Source organism: Anguilla anguilla, chromosome 17, assembly GCF_013347855.1.
Source record: "Anguilla anguilla isolate fAngAng1 chromosome 17, fAngAng1.pri, whole genome shotgun sequence".
Classification (NCBI taxonomy): Eukaryota; Metazoa; Chordata; class Actinopteri; order Anguilliformes; family Anguillidae; genus Anguilla; species Anguilla anguilla.
This window is the reverse complement of record NC_049217.1, coordinates 6907944-6927072: the sequence shown is the minus strand read 5'-3', so window position 1 is coordinate 6927072 and position 19129 is coordinate 6907944. Positions and strand designations below refer to the sequence as shown.

Below are 19129 nucleotides of genomic sequence, written 5' to 3'. Positions count from 1 at the left end.
TTTGGATCCAGTGTGAGCTGACAGCCGTCTGCACACCAGAGTCATTAATGAGATTCATTTTCATTTTTTAATATTCACCACATTGTGTGTATGAGAAAAAGAGCTGTGATAGAGTCTTGTGTGTTTGGGTACGTGTGTGTGTGTTTGTGTTTGTGTGTGTACTAGACTTTTTGTACAGTCTCTCTCTCCCTCTTCCACACACACACAGACACCACACACTCAGCAGAGTGTGTAGCTATAGAAAGAATTCTGTGTCGAAAGACTCACATTTCCTGGGTCCTGGTTTGGTCCTGTTCTCTCCTCCATGGTCCACACTGTAGTAACAGCAGAACAGACAATTAGTGAGTGAGTGAGTGAGTGAGTGAGTGTGTGTATGGGTGTGTGTGTGTAAGCATGTGAGGTGCAGTGTGGAAACTACTTACAGCAGTGTGTGTGTGTGTGTGCATGAGGTGCAGTGCGGAAACTCTGTACTTACAGCAGTGTGCGTGTGTGTGTGCGTGTGTGCGCGTGCGTGTGTGTGTGTGTGTGTGTGTGCGTGTGGAAACTCTGTACTTACAGCAGTGTGAGTGTGTCCAGTTTAGCAGCAGACAGCGCTCTCACTCCTGAGTCTCCTGGGTGATTGTATCTCAGGTCCAGCTCTCTCAGGTGTGAAGGGTTTGAACACAGAGCTGAAGCCAGAGAATCACAGCCCCTCTGTGTGACTCCACAGCCTGACAGTCTGCAGAGAGAAGGACAAAAACACCTTACAGCACATTAATATACACTAACAAGGCTGTGTGTGTCAAACACATTGCAGTGTGTTACAAACCTTCTACAGCTAAATATAAAATAACAGGACGGTATCAAACACATGCAGTGTGTCATACACCTTCTGCAGTTCAATATAAAATAATAATACACTTGAATATAGCATAACAGGAATGTTTAATTAATTTTCTTAATTCTGACCAATTTATAAATGTATTTTTTGGATTGACGCTTCTCAAAAAGATGTTTCCAATTTAAATTTTTTAAAAGGAATTTAAAATGTGTGATGTTATCCTACATAAAGGAAGAACAGGAATATGTAGTTTCAGTTCTGTGGAGTGTCTGTTTTCACATTGGAAACATTGACATCAGTGTTGCATGTATTCACATTGGAGACCTTTTTGATTGAAGGTTTGTGTTTGTACTCACCCCAGTCTTTGCAGTTTAGAGTCTTCCAGTCCAGCAGAGAGCGCTCTCACTCCTGAATCCTGCAGCTCATTGTCTCTGAGCTCCAGATCTCTCAGCTCTGAGTGAGGAGAACGCAGGACTGAGGCCAGAACATCACAGCAGACCTCTGTGAGATTACACCAACCCAGCCTGGGGAGAAACCACATACATGCGCACACACACAGATACACGTGAACAAACGTTGAGACTCCCTCAAATACAGATGACATATCATACAGGCACACAGAAACACACAGAAACAAACACTCTCAAAAGATATATGCACATACCCAAGCACACAATTGAAATTCAATGTGAGAGTGAAGTAAAATTCTGCATTTCACGAGAGTTCATGGCAGGTAGTGAATAATGGTATGATGTATTGTACTGAGGAATGAGTAATGTAATGAGTATTGTACCTTATCGAACCTGTGTTTTGTAGTTGTTCCAATGACCTTGATATGCACTTTTGTACGTCGCTTTGGATGAAAGCATCTGTTAAACAAATGTAATGTAATGGAGATGGATGAAGACTGCAGTGTGTGACAGATGTGGTAAAAGATGGTTTCAGTTCTATCAGCCAATCAGGATTTAGTCTTCACCTGTGCCCTGATACTACAGGCTCAACTAAAACCTTACATTCTGGTCAGGAACCACAAACCTTGCAACCCTAAGACTCAGGAAGTTTCATCGTGAATGTCTCTGCTATGATACAGAAGGAAGAAGAGACAGACGAGACGAACGTGGACAAAGAAATAATGCTGGTGGACAGAGGAGTAAACAGTAAGGAGTAAACATTTCACTGCATAGAGCAATAATAACTCATTCTATTTAGTTAAGGTCACACTGTACACAGCACTACTCATCCCAGTTGCTGTAGTTTACAGTTTGGACTGATCAGTCCAGCACAGAGCAGCTTCACCCCAGAATCTCCCAGGTTATTGTAGCTGAGGTCCAGATCTCTCAGGGGTGAGTCTGATGACTGGAGAGCTGAGGCCACAATATCACAGGACTTCTCTGTGAAGTCGCAGCTGTTCAGTCTGCAAAGAAGAGTTTATATATTACAGTATAACAATATTAGGTATACATAAAACACCACTGATAGTGGTCAGTGATGAAGAGTAAAAATTAGAATTTAAGGTTTATGAAACTCTTAGGAAGATGTCTGTGCTACACTCTCCAGCACCTGAGAATTAGACGTCCAGCTGGACGGAACTCTGACAGTTTTACAGACGTAATTCTGTGCAGAACTGTCATGAATCCAAAGGACCCAAACATGTATTTTGCCATGGCTGCAGCAAAGAAACCTTCACCCACTCCTGCACACCCCAGTAGCACAGCCCCCCCCCCCCTTCCCCAAAAGATCCCCCTCTTTGTTCACTGTGGTCAGGGCACTGGTTTCAGTTCCTGTTCAACTGTCCCCATGAGGCTAGCCTGACTAAACACCGCTACGGAGGGAGGGAACTGTGGTAGTGCACTGGAACGCTGCCTTTGCGGGAAAGGAACCGATTGCTATGGGAATGAGAGGCTGGAGTGTAATGGGGATGGCAGAGGTTTTTGCAGGCTGTTCGTGGTCAGGGACGGAGCCCTCCGTCCCACAGAGCCAGATCCGGCGCGACTGGATGCTCCTGTGGAGGTCATGACCAGATGTCAATCCCCTTTAAGTGGATCTCTCCACACGATGTTCCACAGAACCGGGGTTAGAAGAGTAACCTGAAGTTTAGGGGCGACACCCGTACTGGGTTACTCACTGGGCACATTGTTAGTTTCACTAGCAGGATGCGCAGGTCGCCTGGCATAGCTGTTACAGTCAGTGTCCAGATCAGGCCATTCTAGGATATTTAAATAGTATCACTACCCAGATGGAGTAATCCTTAATTAGGTTGATCCCAGGGATACAGTAGATTTACAGTTAATTTCTGTACCCAGATCCCCAGATTTTACAAGCTAAGCCAGTTCTTCAGGGCAGAAGTCTACGAATTGCAAGATTCCTGGAGGAGCGGTACATTTACTTCCAAGGATTGAAGGTCGTCATGTGAGAGAACACTTGGATGAATGCCTGACAGCAGTAGATAGCAGATAGGGTACAGGGTGTAATGTCATGTCACCCGTCATTTCATACGAGCACACCCCAGTCAGTACACTTATCTCGTACATTAGGAAACTCATATTCACATAAGCATTCAAGTTAAAGGTTTTGAAAATGAATGGCATCAGCACATTTGTTCTCTTCCCTGTGACAAAATTCAGACCCCTACATAGCCATAATAACTACTTCTGTTTAGTTAAGGTCACACAGTACACAAGAACTACTCACTCCAGTCTCCGTAGTTCAAAGTTTGGACTCATCAGTCCAGCACCAAGCAGCTTCACTCCTGAATCTCGCAGGTTATTGTAGCTGAGGTCCAGTCTCTGCAGTTTACAGTTTGGACTCATCAGTCCAGCACAGAGCAACTTCACTCCTGAATCTCGCAGGTTATTGTAGCTGAGGTCCAGATCTCTTAGGGGTGAGTTTGGTGACTGGAGAGCTGAGGCGACAATATCACAGGACATCTTTGTAAGGTCACAGCTGTTCAATCTGCAAAGAAGAGTCAGAACTATTAGTACACATAAAACAGGTAATATGTGAAATGTAACAATGATAGTGTTCAGCGATGAAGAGGGATATTGAGGATTTTAAGGTTGACAATGCTCCAAGGAAAATCTCAGTGTTACACTCTCCAACTGCAGCACTTTGGACCTGAGAATCAGACGTCCTGCTGGACTGAACTCTTGACAGTTCTATAAAAGTAATTCTGACCCACACGGCCCATTTCTTATGCTGTATGTTGTCTGAATCGTGGCTAAGGGACCATCTACATTTCTATGATCTTTTCTCTGGGCTTAACCCTACCATCCCATCACATCCCAGAAGTGCAGCTGCCATCTTTCAGAGTTGGCAGTGAGTTAGTTTGCATTGCTGTTGGATCTTTGGCACAGCTACATGTACCATCAAAAGTAAAGACGTAAAAGACAACACATCTGTCACACGCCAGGGGTGACACCCCTGAGAGGGAGATGCGGCAGAGCCGGGGAACACCGTTGTCTGTCGCATGGAGAGAGAGAGAGCGCACCCACACAAACCTGAAATAAAATAAACGGACAACTTCACCCTTCCCCTTCACGGGTTCTGGGCAAAAACAATAAACTAAAACAACAAGCTCAAATAACAAAGACAAAAAAAAGTCAAACAGAGCAGCAACTTTTCAGTTCACCTGCTCTGTAGCTGACCCGCCTTCCCGGCCAGGTCCAGCTCCTCCAGCATCCCAGCTGAGGGTTTCTTTCTTTTTCTATTGTGCTCAAAATAAAACAAAATGAAAATCATAACTGCACTCTCGGTGTTCGCTCCCGGTCTCGGCCCCAAACCGTGGAGAGCAGCACACCTTTAAGCCCCTGGCCTGATTAGCTAACGCAGCCCAGGTGCGTGGGCTCTCTCCACCGGCCGGCGCAGCCGAGACCAATCCGCCTCTCAGGCGGACCGACTGCTACAACTTCTTCTAGAGTGGACAGTGAGTTTTCTTCTTTACTTTTGGTTTTCTGTGATAAAACCTCCCATAGCACTGCAAGCTAATACACAGTTAAAGGTAGGCTGACAGATGCAAACTCTCATTCATACAAATATTCAAGTTACAGGTTTTGAAAGTTAATGGACTCAGTAAAATTGTTTTCTTCCTCGCGGCAACATTCAAACCCTTAAACAGCCATCACAAATTCTATTTAGTTAAGGTCACACTACACAGAGTACTACTTACCCCAGTCTCTGCAGTTTACAGTTTGGACTCATCAGTCCAGCACAGAGCAGCTTCACTCCTGAATCTCGCAGGTTATTGTTGCTGAGGTCCAGTCTCTGCAGTTTACAGTTTGGACTCATCAGTCCAGCACAGAGCAGCTTCACTCCTGAATCTCCCAGGTTATTGTAGCTGAGGTCCAGATCTCTCAGGGGTGAGTCTGATGACTGAAGAGCTGAGGCCACAATATCACAGCACTTCTGCGTGAGGTCACAACCATTCAGTCTGCAAAGAAGACTCAGTATATTATAATATAGTGATATTGTGCATACATAAAACATGCAACATTTGAATTCTAACACTGATAGTGGTCAGAGATTAAATGAAACTGAGGATTTTAAGGTTGATGACGCTCTGAGGAAGACACGACTGCAGCACGTTGGACCTGAGATTTACACGTCCTGCTGGACTGAACTCTGACATTTAAACATTTCATTCTGACCCAAATTGCTTGTACTGAATGTTCTATGAATGTTTTTATTGGCACACCCGCTATTGCATCACCAAACCCACGTTGATGCAAACGGGTTAACTGCAGACCATGAAACTACCAAACCTGGTACAGGCAAAACTAGCAATTCCACTTGCACCCAGGAAACAAATATATTGTCTTTATATTGTAACCCAATACAACCTCTCTTAATTTTATCCTGAGTTGTATGTTTTGACAAAGGTTGATCCATCAGATTGATCGGCCTATCAATAATTGCATTATTTTGTTGACAATGGTATCTTGTAATATAAGTAGCAAATTAAATCAGATACAATATACAATTAGTGAGGAGTTTCTGTATTTGATGCTGTGTGTAGCTGCCGCTAGCGTCAGTTGTACAGTTTAAGTTCATTTAATAATTTGGAGTTAAATACAAGAATAATTTATGTTTTAATAAAATAATATTTTTTATTAATTAACATAAAGGCAATTAAGAACGTATGTCTAAAAGGACCTGTGTAATATTTCCATAGCGGAACCAATGTCATTGTGTTACAGTGGGGTTGAGGCATGGTTGTTGGTTGCGCTCTGAAATTACCACGAGAGGAACAGCACGTTAGATTCTGCAGAGGATGATGTTTTTTGGGTTGCGTTGCTTATGGTTGCGTTCATGAGGATTGGAATTGGCTGAGGATTTGTAAGGTTGAAGTTTCTTTTGTACCCCCCTTCGAGTTACGCGGCCAATGAGGTGTGTAATGTTGTCTGTGTGTTACTATATATATTGTGCCTATAGTTATTTAAATGTGTGTTAACGGGCTAGCTACAGCTAATTTTCTCGTGGAGTTCGTGGTGGCCCACCTACGTTTGCGGGTGTTTGGCAAGCTAATTTCGTGGGTTTAATCTAAGATAATGGATTATGCAAGCTATATTTGAAGCTATATGTGTGTTGTGAAATATCTGTTTAATGGTTATTCTCTATGAGAATGCTCTACTGCACCGGACTCATTTTATGATTTGTGCTTTATTTTGTCTAGTTCTCACGGCATGTTTAACGGCATGGATATGCAATAAATGCCTGTAACCAAAGAACGCCTTGTGTTCGTGAACTAATTTGGAGGGGAGTAACACTGTGTAACTTCTGGATTCAAAACATTAAATGCGGGCACTAGCTGTTAAAATGATTATGAACTCATAATATTCACCAAATTTTTACTTTCACAACAATTTTATTGGATTTCACTCTCAGTAGAAACAGGAAGTGTGAAAATATGCAGACAATCATCAAAATCTTTAATGACTTAATACTCACATGGCCTTCCTGCAGTTTCTGACTACTGGTACCAGTCTCTGATGACCTGCTGCTGATGTGTTGTAGGTCCTCAAGTCAAACTCATCCAGGACCTCCTCTGACATCAGTAACACAAAGGCCAGAGCTGAACATTGGTATGGTACCAGCATTTTATCAGAAAGTTTTCCTGAACTCAAGGAATTCTGGATTTCTTCCACAAGAGAGTTGTCATTCAGTTCATGCAGACAGTGGAACAGATTGATGGTCCTCTCTGCTGAAGATTCCTCTCTGATCCTCTCCTTAATGTACTGGACTGTTTTCTTAATGCTCTGTGTTCTGCTTTCTGTCCGTGTCAGGAATTTTTTAAAGAAAGAAAAAAGGGTGTGTCTTCCTCCATCAGATCTGCTTGCTGTCTGTGTCTGTAGATCTGCTACAGGTGATCTGTTTCCGGTCTGTGTCTGTAGATCTGGTACAGGTGATCTGTTTCCGGTCTGTGTCAGTAGTCCTCCTAAAAGAGTCTGAATGGACTCCAGAGAGAGGCCAAGAAGGAATCGGAGGAAAAGATCCAGGTGTCCATTCTTACTCTCTAAGGCCTGATCCACTGCACTCCTGTGTATCTCAGACAGCTGCACTCTGTCACTGTGAGATTTTGATTCTTCTGCGCTTAAAACATTTCTGTTCTCATTTACACATGAATGAAACACAAACAAGGCAGCCAGATACTCCTGGATGCTCAGATGCACAAAGCAGTAGACCTTCTCTTGATGCAATCCACATTCCTCTTTAAAGATCTCTGTGCACACCCCAGAGTATACTGAAGCTTCACTGACATCAATGCCACTCTCTCTCAGATCCTCCTCATAGAATATCAGATTGCCCTTTTCCAGCTGTAGAAAAGCCAGCTGCCCCAGGTTCAGAATAATTTCTGCATCTGAATCTGACATTTTCTTTGGGTTTGTCTCATTGGCACCACAATATTTCTGATTCTTTACATCAGTCTGAATGAGCAGGAAGTGTGAGTACATTTCAGTCAGAGATTTGGGCAGGTCTCCACTCTCTACTTTATCCAACATTGTCTCCAGAACAGTAGCAGAAATCCAGCAGAAGACTGGTATGTGACACATGATGTAGAGACTCCTGGATGACTTTATGTGTGAGATAATTCTGCTGGTCTTTTTCTGGTCTCTGATTCTCTTCCTGAAGTACTCCTCCTTCTGTGGGTCATTGAACCCCCGTATCTCTGTCACTCGGTGGATGCAGTCAGGAGGGATCTGATTGGCTGCTGCTGGGCGGGAAGTGATCCAGAGGAGAGCAGAGGGAAGCAGATTCCCCTTAATGAGGTTAGTTAGCAACACATCCACTGATGATGTCTCTGTTATATCACAGATCTCATTGCTTTGGAAACATAGATGAAGTCGACATTCATCCAGACCATCAAAGATAAACACCACTTTGACTTCATCACTTTGGATCTCTTGCAGTTGTGGAAAATAGTGCTGCAGAAGTTGCATCAGACTGAAATTTCTTTCCTTCTTCAAATTCAAATCTCGGAAAGGAAGAGTGAAGATGAAATCAACGTCCTGATTGGCTTTACCTTCTGCCCAGTCCAGAATGAACTTCTGCACAGAGACGGTTTTCCCAATGCCAGCGATGCCCTTTGTAAGCACATTTCTGATGGGTTTCTCTTGTCCAGGTAAAGGCTTAAAGATGTCATTGCAGAGGATTGTAGTCTCCTGTGTGGTTTGTCCCTTGGATGCTGTCTCAATCTGTCTCATCTCGTTTTCATTATTGACCCCCCCACTTCCCCCCTCTGTGATGTAGAGCTCTGTATAGATCTCATTGAGTAGGGTTGTGTGGCCCTGCATTTCTAAACCTTCAAAGATGCATTCAAACTTTCCCTTCAGATGAGTTTTCAGTGCCTGCTGGGCTCTTTTTATAGATTCATCTGAAGAGAGGAAATATGAGAAATTATTATGTTAAAAATAGGGTAAACATTCCCCATTCAAAAACACATTTCAAGAAGAAACAGTAAAAATACAATAAAACACACTGAGCTCAATTAGGTTTGTGACAAAGACATACATTTGCCTTAATTTGAGTCTGCACTCAACAATTTTATATTCGTAATCAAACAATTCACATGGTAGGGCTATGGATAAAAACTGCTGTCATTTCTACATGGTGAAACCAAAATGCCCATAAATAAAAGCTAAGAATGTGAACTGCTTGGTTGCAAAAATCTAAAACGTGACAGTTCTCATAGCAAAAAAAAAAGTATTTGTCCTAAACTTTATGGAGGTCAATATTTATGCAGTCAGTTTTCACAGTATTTTACACACCACTCACAGAGTAACCACATACCTCGAACAGTATGTTACACACCTCATACATAGTATTAGTTAACTCCCAATTGAAATCTATCATTAATAAAACAAATCTGGAAAAAATCATCAATCCTGTTATATTTGCACAATAAGGATATTAAAACCCGGGAAATGGGTTCAAATGTCTGTTTACATTTCATTTCTCAGGTTTATGTTGTGGAAATGTCTGTCTGAAGAGACAGTGGTGTAGTTACAAGCTTCTGAGCACAAGATACCTGTGTCCTGTTTCAGGGAGCAAGATTATTGAGTTAGCTGGATAACTATGTAAGATTGTCACTGTAAAACACTATTATGAAAGTACAGTATGTGGATGCTACAAATAAGAATGTTGTTCACTCTCAGATTTGTTAGCTAAACAAATTTCAGCATTCTAATGGACACACAGTTGCAATGAGAGAAAACTCTTACTGCGCTGCTCATCCCTCTCCAGTGAGTCGGCGAGATCCTTCTCCTTCATGTTCCTCAGGATGTGGAGTGTTATCTTCAGAGACTTCTCACTGCCACAGGTCTCCAGCATCTTCTCAACTATGTACAGGGCCTCAGGATCCTCCTGCTCCCTCTCAGTGCATTCTGGGTAATCATCAATTTGATGACTCTTGAACAATTTCTTCATCTTCATAAACTTATCCAATACAGACCGATCTTCAGATAGATTCTTAAAGCATTCTGGACAATCCTGACTCAGATGGCTCTGAAACAGTTTCAACTTGTCATCTTTCTTCAGCTTCATCAGAGTGTGCAGGAGAGACTGAAATAAACACATGAAGAGGTGTGCTGCATTAGTGTGAAATAAACACATGAAGAGGTGTGCTCTATCAGTGTGAAATAAACACATGAAGAGGTGTGCTGTATCAGTGTGTGAAATAAACACATGAAGAGGTGTGCTGTATCAGTGAGAAATAAACACAAGAAGAGGTGTGCTGTATCAGTGTGAAATAAACACAAGAAGAGGTGTGCTGTATCAGTGCTGTATCAGTGTGTGAAATAAACACATGAAGAGGTGTGCTGTATCAGTGTGAAATAAACACAAGAAGAGGTGTGCTGTATCAGTGAGAAATAAACACATGAAGAGGTGTGCTGTATCAGTGAGAAATAAACACATGAAGAGTTGTGCTGTATCAGTGTGAAATAAACACATGAAGAGGTGTGCTGTATCAGTGTGAAATAAACACATGAAGAGGTGTGCTGTATCAGTGAGAAATAAACACACGAAGAGGTGTGCTGTATCAGTGTGTGAAATAAACACATGAAGAGGTATGCTGTATCAATGTGTGAAATAAACACATGAAGAGGTGTGCTGTAACGGAAAATGAGTTACATCGACATATGATGCTAAACTAATTCGCTCGCTAGAGGTGGATTAGAGTAGATCCTAAAGTAGGAGCTAAGCAAGCTAGTGCCATCCATCTGCCGCCATTGATAGTGCTAACACAGAAGCCCGTACTATCTAATTTTCTTGTACTGGATGCAGATGGACACATAATTGGTATCAGTCTTCTCGTATGAATCTGGGCAAGAGAGCTACAAAGTGCCCTAGTTGTTGGCTTTGGGAAGAATCTGATCACCTCTGGCTCAAACCTGAATGGCAGTATTGCGGCATCAGAATCAGTGAGTATGTCTTCTACAGACTCGTCAGAGTCAGAGTCATCAATAATGTCCTTTGATTCAGAAACAATGCTCTCCATTTCCATCATATTTTCAATCAAAAGCTATAACAGCCAAGCCGTTTTTCTTCCACCTATCGCATCACACGTCACATAAGTAATTTTCCGGTGTGACTTTGGGTGTTTCCGTCATCAATTTGTCAAATTTGAAGCCACACTAACAACAATTTCAGCTTAATTTAATGAAAAATCTATATGATAAAATGAACTGGCCAAATATCATTGAGAGATGCCATTATGTGGTGCTTACCCTTTAAATAAAAACCTGGTTTATTTTGTAAGTGTGATATTCCACTGTAGATGATCATAAGTAATATTTGGCAGAGATGAAATATGTCATCAATGTTAAGGGCAATATTAGGCACTTATCCTGGAATTATATAATATATATGCATTATATACACTCAAATACAATTTGCTGTAGGAAGTAAACATAACCTTTTAAGAACTAGAAAAAAGTACATCTCACACCTGTTTAGGGGAAGATAATCTCTCCGAACTCTTCTCTTCTAGAGAGCTAGACTGCAGGGACTGCTGCATCCTGTGAACAAAACATGGAGACAGAACTTCCAGTTAAACTCATCTTCTTACTGCAGCTCTAATTCACAGCACATGGAGACAGAGCTTCCAGTTAAATACATCCTCTTACTGCAGCTCTAACTCACAGCACATGGAGACAGAGCTTCCAGTTAAATACATCCTCTTACTGCAGCTCTAACTCACAGTACGTGGAGACAGAGCTTCCAGTTAAACTCATCCTCTTACTGCAGCTCTACTTTACAGCACATAGAGTAAACATTTCCGTTCAACTGTGTTTTGAAATCTATTCTTCAAAATGTTGACTGAAATCAGTACCGAAACAAATGTGGAACATTTTCTTGCAATTTACTCCTCATCAATGACCCCCTGTGAAATATGAAGCTGCTCCCGTTTGGGCTGTGTTAACAGCTGGAATATAGGGGCAGAGTGAGGGGTGGAGAGCGGGGCAGTTAAATCTGACACTGCACAGATTGTATCCAGGGTCACATATACCTGCAGAAACTCACCAAGAAAACACCATGTATCTATACATCCCTAATCCAACATGGTACACCCAGCTACACCTGAATATGACATAATACACCCACCTACACCTGAATGTGATATAGAGCACTCAACCTCCACCTGAAAGTAGCAAAAGGGATTTAGGTTTAATTAATCAGTAGTGTTAATATGAACCTGTTCACTTACCTTGAATTACCTGTGAACTCTCTTCTGAAGTAGAATGGACGATCCATTGAATCATCACTCTTCATAGACAGACAGCTGGGTACAGGTGACCCTGCTCTTTCTACCTGGACCCTGTGAACAAAACATGGAGACAGAGCTTTCAGTTAAACACAATCTCTTACTGCAGCTGTAACTCACAGCACATGGAGAAAGAGCTTCCAGTTAAACTCATCCTCCTACTGCAGCTTTAACTCACAGCACATGGAGAAAGAGCTTCCAGTTAAATTCATCCTCCTACTGCAGCTTTAACTCACAGCACATGGGGACAGAGCTTCCGGTTAAACTCATTCTCTTACTGGAGCTCTAATTCACATCACATTCAATGATTTATGCTTTTATACCTCTTTCTGTCAGTGCTGAAGGTTCCATCTTTGGTCTCTGGCTCCTTTGAGAGACTCATTTTAGAAACAGTGCCCCCTATCTCAGGAGACTGGAACACATCAGACCAGATTAAACCACAAACGGTCCTAGCCAATCTGTAAACACACAAAATGAGAACACACTGAGCACACAGTCACACTAATACCCAGAGGAACACACACAAGTGTGTACACATTATATCTTAGTGTTGGCAGGAAGCAATCTGGATTTTAAATGGGCCCAGATTGTGTACTGTACAGTCACCTCCAACATTTTGGTAACCTTATTAATGATGAATGCCTGTATTACATAAATAATGCCAATGCTAAGCTACATATTGATTGTCCTACACGCAGAATAAATTTTATTAATGCTTCAATGGAACTGACTAAAGTGACACATGACTCAAGATGATATATTTAAAGAAATAAAGTATCACAGTTATTGGCACCCCTGTAGTCAGTACAGGGCCTTTTTGTATAATGTCTTCAGACTAGAGAACACATTGAGAGGGAAACTAGATGCCCTTTAATCTGTGCTCGTGGACTGTCCTGTTCAATTCAAACTGAAGCATTTCAATGGAGCTGTAGTCTGGAAACTGTAGCCATTGCAAAACCTTGTTTTTGTGGTCAATTAAGCATTTATTTGTGAATTATAATGTGTGCTTGGGGTCATTGTCTTGTTGGAAAATGCACTCGCAGCATACAGTCTGCTGACAGACAGCCAGGTTTTGCACTAAAATGTAAATGTTCTTGTGTCCATGATGCTGTTGTCCTTAACAAGGCCCCCTGACCAGTGGGAGCAAAACACCCACAAACCATTAAAGATCCACCACCGTATTTAACAGTAGGTATGCGGCTCTTTTCTGTGTATGCATCTTTCTTTAAATACCCAACGCTATGCCTGGCCAAAGAACTCTAATGCCATCTTCTCTGACCACAGTAAATTACACAATGTCATTTGGAAAATTATAGATTTTTGAATTTGTTGGTTGCTCCCAATAAAGTTGTTTTTCCTGAAACCATTCCAAATAGCCTTTTGGTATGCACGTAGCATCTAATTGTATATTTTGGCAACTTTTAATTGTAGCAATTAATTGTAGACTTGGAAACTTGATGACCCCAAGATGCCACCAAGTTCTGTAATTCTCCGACTGTGGCCACAGGGTTTGTCTTTGCTCCCGGAATCTTCTACCTCACTGTGCATGTGGCCAAGATACTCTAGCACCCTCTCTGGGCAGATCTACCACTATTACAGTGGTTTTAAACTTCTTAATTATTGCCCTCATAGCAGTAAATTATATATATATTTTTTATTATTTCCTTGACTCCCTGCCCCTTACCCTGACCAGGAATACACGGGTATAGATAATGTATGGATTAACGTTATTACCTTATAGTAGAGAAAGGAAACAATGTCTTAATGAAACAATTCAATTCAATTCAATTCAATTCAATTCTTGCTACTAAGGTAGTTACTGAATGTAACGTTATTGAAACTTGTACAAATACAATACAATATAATTCAATGGGAAAGACATGTTTGTGATGCAGGTAGTTAAGACTTAAATGAAACTAGTTTTGGGTGATAGCAAATATGCAACTGAATGACCTTTTAAACATCTTTACCATATTCCTTTATATGAAAGCTATTCCATGTCTCAATTCAAATAAAAGGCCACCACAAACAGTGAAAGCTCAACACATGAATTAATAAACAACCACTGATTTTAATATAGCCAGGAATTGGCAGTATGTATTTGAAATCTGTTGGCCCCATTTAAAAAAGTACTACATTTTATAGAGTAGGAAAAAAAACCTTCATGTAATTTCTATCAAAATACTATAGAACAGGGCTGCCCAACCCTGTTCCTGGAGATCTACCCTCCTGTAGGTTTTCATTTCAACCCTAACTTGGCACACTTGATTCTACTAATTTGCAGCTCAACAAGATCTCTAGCTGTCAAATGAGATGTGCTTTGTTTTGAGTTTGAGCGAAAACCTACAAGACGATAAATCTCTAGGAACAGGGTCAGGCAGCCCTGCTTTAGACCTCTCTATCTTTACATTTTCAAAATACTTTTCCCACCCATACCCAAACTCTACCTGTCACTGTGTGCGTTCGATTTGCAGCTCGGGTTACGCTGTTTGGCCAGAATATTGAGCAGTGCACCGATCCAGGAACAACATTTTCATTTTTGTAACTTTCTTCAAGGAGCTCAAATCTCTCCGAAGCAGCGTACTCCAGGCTCCAAATCAAATGCTAAAGTCAACCAGTCTAAAGAGGAACAGCGCTCATTTTGCTAAGCTGCGAGATAGGGGTAAAGTCCTGAACTAAACGCATTTTAGAGATGTGGCTTTAAACTAGCAAATGTTTTATTGCATGTGAATGGGGAATGTATGGTAAATATTGCCCAATGTTATTGCCTTAAGATAACACGAAAAAGAATTGCCATTGTAGTATTTACCATACATTCTCGAATTTTAGATTGTGGTTTCAAACCAGGAAATATTTTGTTGCATTTAAATGGAGGATGTATGGTAAATATTGCTTTTCATGTTATCTTAAGGTGATAGGCCAGGGTACACCCCAGCTCTGAATTCAATGCCCCAGAAGAGAAAAACACAATGTGGCTCACATCCATACAATTAATGGTGTGGAGCACACCTTTAAAAAAAAAAAAAGACATCTAACATCCTTTCCTTAATTATTTTTTTAATAGCCAGATTTTCCACAGATGCTTTTCCAGTATACTATGGTAGAAGAACATACAGTCAAGGCCAAACGTTTACATACATCTAATATTACTCCAACTGCTGAAACACGTCGTTCAAGCTCCATACAACTATGTAAAATGTCCGTGTTACATTTTACCCCGTGATAGATTTGGACCTGCCCTCCCCAGATGCCACTGGTCCTGAACCGCACTGATTTCACTGCAAAATCAATGTATGTTCGACACTGACCGTTCGGTCTGTTTACCTGTTATAGTAACAGGTGTCAAAATGTAGCCTAGCCTTTACTTTTTTCATACTCCAACGAGGTATAAATGGACGTAATACAACATAAAAAAACTTAAAAATATATATAAAGCTTTCTTTAACTCCGCAACAGGCTACTCACCTCGTTCCAATAGTAACGTTCCCTCCTTTTACTTTCTCGTCCGTCTTGAAAATGGTGTTTGAGTTTTAAACTGCAGTGTGAAGCTATCGAAAGTAAGGACTTTCCAGAGGGTCTGAAGTTTTCAAAATAAAAGGACCAACGATAAAACCACAATTACGTTCAACATAAAGGAATTAATTAAGGGAAAATCGAACTAGCCTACTGTTGTCCTAAATATGAACTATTCATTTCCTGTTTGAACAATATTAAAACAACTTTAATTTTAAACATAGACACTGAAAAACTATAAATTTCAGTTAGAACAACATTAACATTAATTGCATGTTTTCTCTATATTTTTTTACAATGACAATAAGGCAAAGTTTAAAATGGAGAAATAAAAATGAAATACTCCCATTACTTTTAAGTTGTTTTACTCTTTCCAATATAACCCTTGTACATGAGATTAACTGAATGGTGAGGGAAGAATTAGAGACATTTAAAATCTATGCCTTCAACATTCTGTGCCACCTTGCAATAACAACTATTCAACTTAAAAAAAAATAATATGAAAATGTGGCTGGGTATTACAGTAGTTTGGCAAGGAGAATTAAAGTGCGTTAACACAATGTTTGTATAGGTGAAAACATCATGCGCTGCTGCCTCCCCTGGACAAGGAGTCTCAATGATATGGGACTGTTTTGAAAACCTGGGACCCTCCACTCTTCAGTTATAGTGCCACTTACATCAAATAAGCATACACAATTTTGCTAGGGCATAAACATACAATACCTAGGCAGATTGCATTCAATAAAATTGCTTGATGAAAGCATAACTTATGTCATGCTCTGCTGCCTCCCCTGGACATAGTGTCTGAGAGTGTTTTGAAAACCTGGGACTTTCCACTCTTCAGATATTTTCCCACTTATATCAAATAAGCATCACCGAAAATGTTGCTGGGGTTACTGTGCAATGCTTAGGCGAATTACAGTGTATTACAATCTATTGCTAGTATCGGTGACATGACATTTGTAGACATGAAGGCAATCTTGAATTGAAAATGCATAAAACATATTTACCAAAACTATGCTTGTGCTTGCCAAATGGTCGAAAAATGAAACTAAAGAAAGTTTAACCATGTCCTCAGTTTAAAACAAAACATGTATTAACAAGTATCATGAATTTTGTAACTTGGTGCAAATAAAATAAAATAAAAACAGAAAGTGGTACAATAACACTTTAAACAATGATTTATGTAGATTAAAAATGATCATTTCAGACTCAAAATAAGTTTTATTTCTTGCAGCATATGATATGGAATCTTGTGAAAAGCTCCATGATTTCAAACTTTGTGAGATAAGTCACACATGCACTGGCCAATGTCAGAATCCAATTCCTTTTAAGATTCATGAATTGTCACAAAATCAAGGTAAGGTAATGCCAAATAATTTACAATCTATGGCCAAAAATATGTGGGCACCTGACATCCAACATCTCATCCAAAATTATGGGTATTAATGTGGAGTAGGTCCACCCTTTGCTGCTATAACAACCTCCACTTTTCAAAGGGACATTGTTGAAACATTGTCTCTGGGATTTGCTTACATTCAGCCAGAAGAACATTTGTGAGGTCGGGCACCGATTAGGGCTGGCTTACAGTTGGCTTCCTAATTGATCCAGTTGATTTATTTGATATAAGTGGCACCATATTTGAAGAGTGGGGGGTCCAAGGTTTTCAAAACACCCCCATATCATTGAGACAACATGTCTAGGGGAAGCAGCAGACCAAGATACAAATGATCCATTGATCTGTATTAGTAGTAGATAGGAATACACTGATTAGTTGAACCACAACATTTTCGATCATGTTTATTTGATATCCTTCACATCATATCAATGTAGTGAAGGGTTCTACGCAGTAAATGTCCAGTGTTAATTCAAGTCTTAACAGATGGCGTTTGGTCTCACTCTGGAATGTGGAACTAAATTTTATCTATTAAGAGTTGAATTAACGCTGGACATTTTACGGTGTACTTTTTCAAAATACCTCCGTACCATAGGGACCATGTCTAGTGGAGGCAGACTATGACATAAGTTATGCACAAAATACAAATTTTCCATACCAATTTGAAGCTTCATACAGGGGAGGCAAGAGACCAGTACATTTTGGATGGATTTATTAAGCATTAGAGACTTAATTGACCTAATTTGCCTTCTATACAATTGTTGAAACCCAGGCAAAAATGGCAATCATTGGTGATGTTTATTTCATTAACAAGACAATACTTGATTTGCAATAAAGTTGCATTATTTGCAATAATGCAGTATAAAGTCTTAGGTAATCAGAATGCAGTCCTTCTGTATCCATAGTCTTGTCAGATGATACATGCATGATATACACATTTCATTTTCATAGTATGCACATTACTCATCCCTACTTTGTCACACCATAGTTAAACCCATACCACATAGCTTACTGGGTAATTGTTATAGGATAAACGATCATCTAGAGTTGTTAAAATATCTCAGTAGTAACATGACCTATTAATTATGACAAATATTTTCTAATCAGTTTTATATTCTCAGAAAAAAGAGAGCTAAAAAATATTCATAAAAATACATAGCCTCAAATGCAAACATAATTGGCATTATGATTATAACAAAGGAGTAATTTTAAATGTCCAAACGTCGCTAAGTTTGAAAACAAACTTTGAGATGTACGTTCCACGCAGACGGACTTTTATTTTGAACGATTTCCGAAGAATCAGCCGCCTTACTGTCGCTCACGGCCGCCCATTTCACAGCACTGTTTGAAACGCTTGCTGTTCTGGACTTTGGACTTGTTATTGCAGTGTATTTTTATTATTTCATATTTTTTTACTGCTTGCAGTTGGCTTTCCAATTCTTTCCAAAGGTGTCTGATGGGATTGAGGTCAGGGCTCTGTGCAGGCCAGTCAAGTTCTTCCACATCAAACTCAGCAAACCATTTGTTTTTTCTTTTTGTGAACAATATTTTATTGCAAAAAAAGACAATACAAAAATAGAAATGGAGCAACAAGACTGGGAATGCAGCTCAACATAAATCAATACATACATACATACATACATAAACAAAAGCAAAAGCACTCGAAATAAACTACACGTACACAAAACCATAAATAAATTGTTACACTAGCAGCTCTCGAATGGAGCAAACCATTTCTTTATGGACCTTGCTTTGTGCACAGGGGCATTGTCCTGCTGAAACGGGAAACTGTTGCCACAAAGTTGGAAGCCATAAATTCTGTAGAATGTCATTATATACTGTAGCATTAATATTTCCCTTCTCTGGAACTAACCTAGCCCAAACCATGAACAGCCCCAGACCATTTATTCCTCCTCCACTTTACAAACTTTACAGTTGCCTCTATGCATTCGGGCAGTGCTCTCCTAACATTTGCCATACCCAGATTCATTAATCAGACTGACAGATAGTGGTGTGATTCATCAAACGTTCTACTGCTCCAGAATCCAATGGCAGTGTGATTTACACCACCGGCCGACACGTCAAACTCTGTTTATAAATACAGTCTATGCTTAACTTGTGCCAGTAATTTAGCTATCATTTT

The 19129-nt window shown here is 40.3% G+C and overlaps 2 protein-coding genes across 2 annotated transcripts in view; both read right to left on the bottom strand.

Annotated features, from left to right (window-relative positions):
- LOC118216575 (NACHT, LRR and PYD domains-containing protein 12-like) overlaps positions 1-19129 on the bottom strand; it is a 167725-nt gene that overhangs the window by 72921 nt on the left and 75675 nt on the right. The gene's annotated exons all lie outside the window — the stretch shown is intronic.
- The window catches only part of LOC118216580 (NACHT, LRR and PYD domains-containing protein 3-like), a 53779-nt gene continuing 35332 nt past the window's right edge, over positions 683-19129 (bottom strand). The window contains exons 10-13 of the mRNA XM_035397891.1: positions 4986-5078; positions 3602-3772; positions 2126-2237; positions 683-718 (exon numbers count right to left, since the gene is read on the bottom strand). Coding sequence (XP_035253782.1) covers positions 683-718; positions 2126-2237; positions 3602-3772; positions 4986-5078 — 412 coding nt within the window. The remainder of the gene's footprint in view (positions 719-2125; positions 2238-3601; positions 3773-4985; positions 5079-19129) is intronic.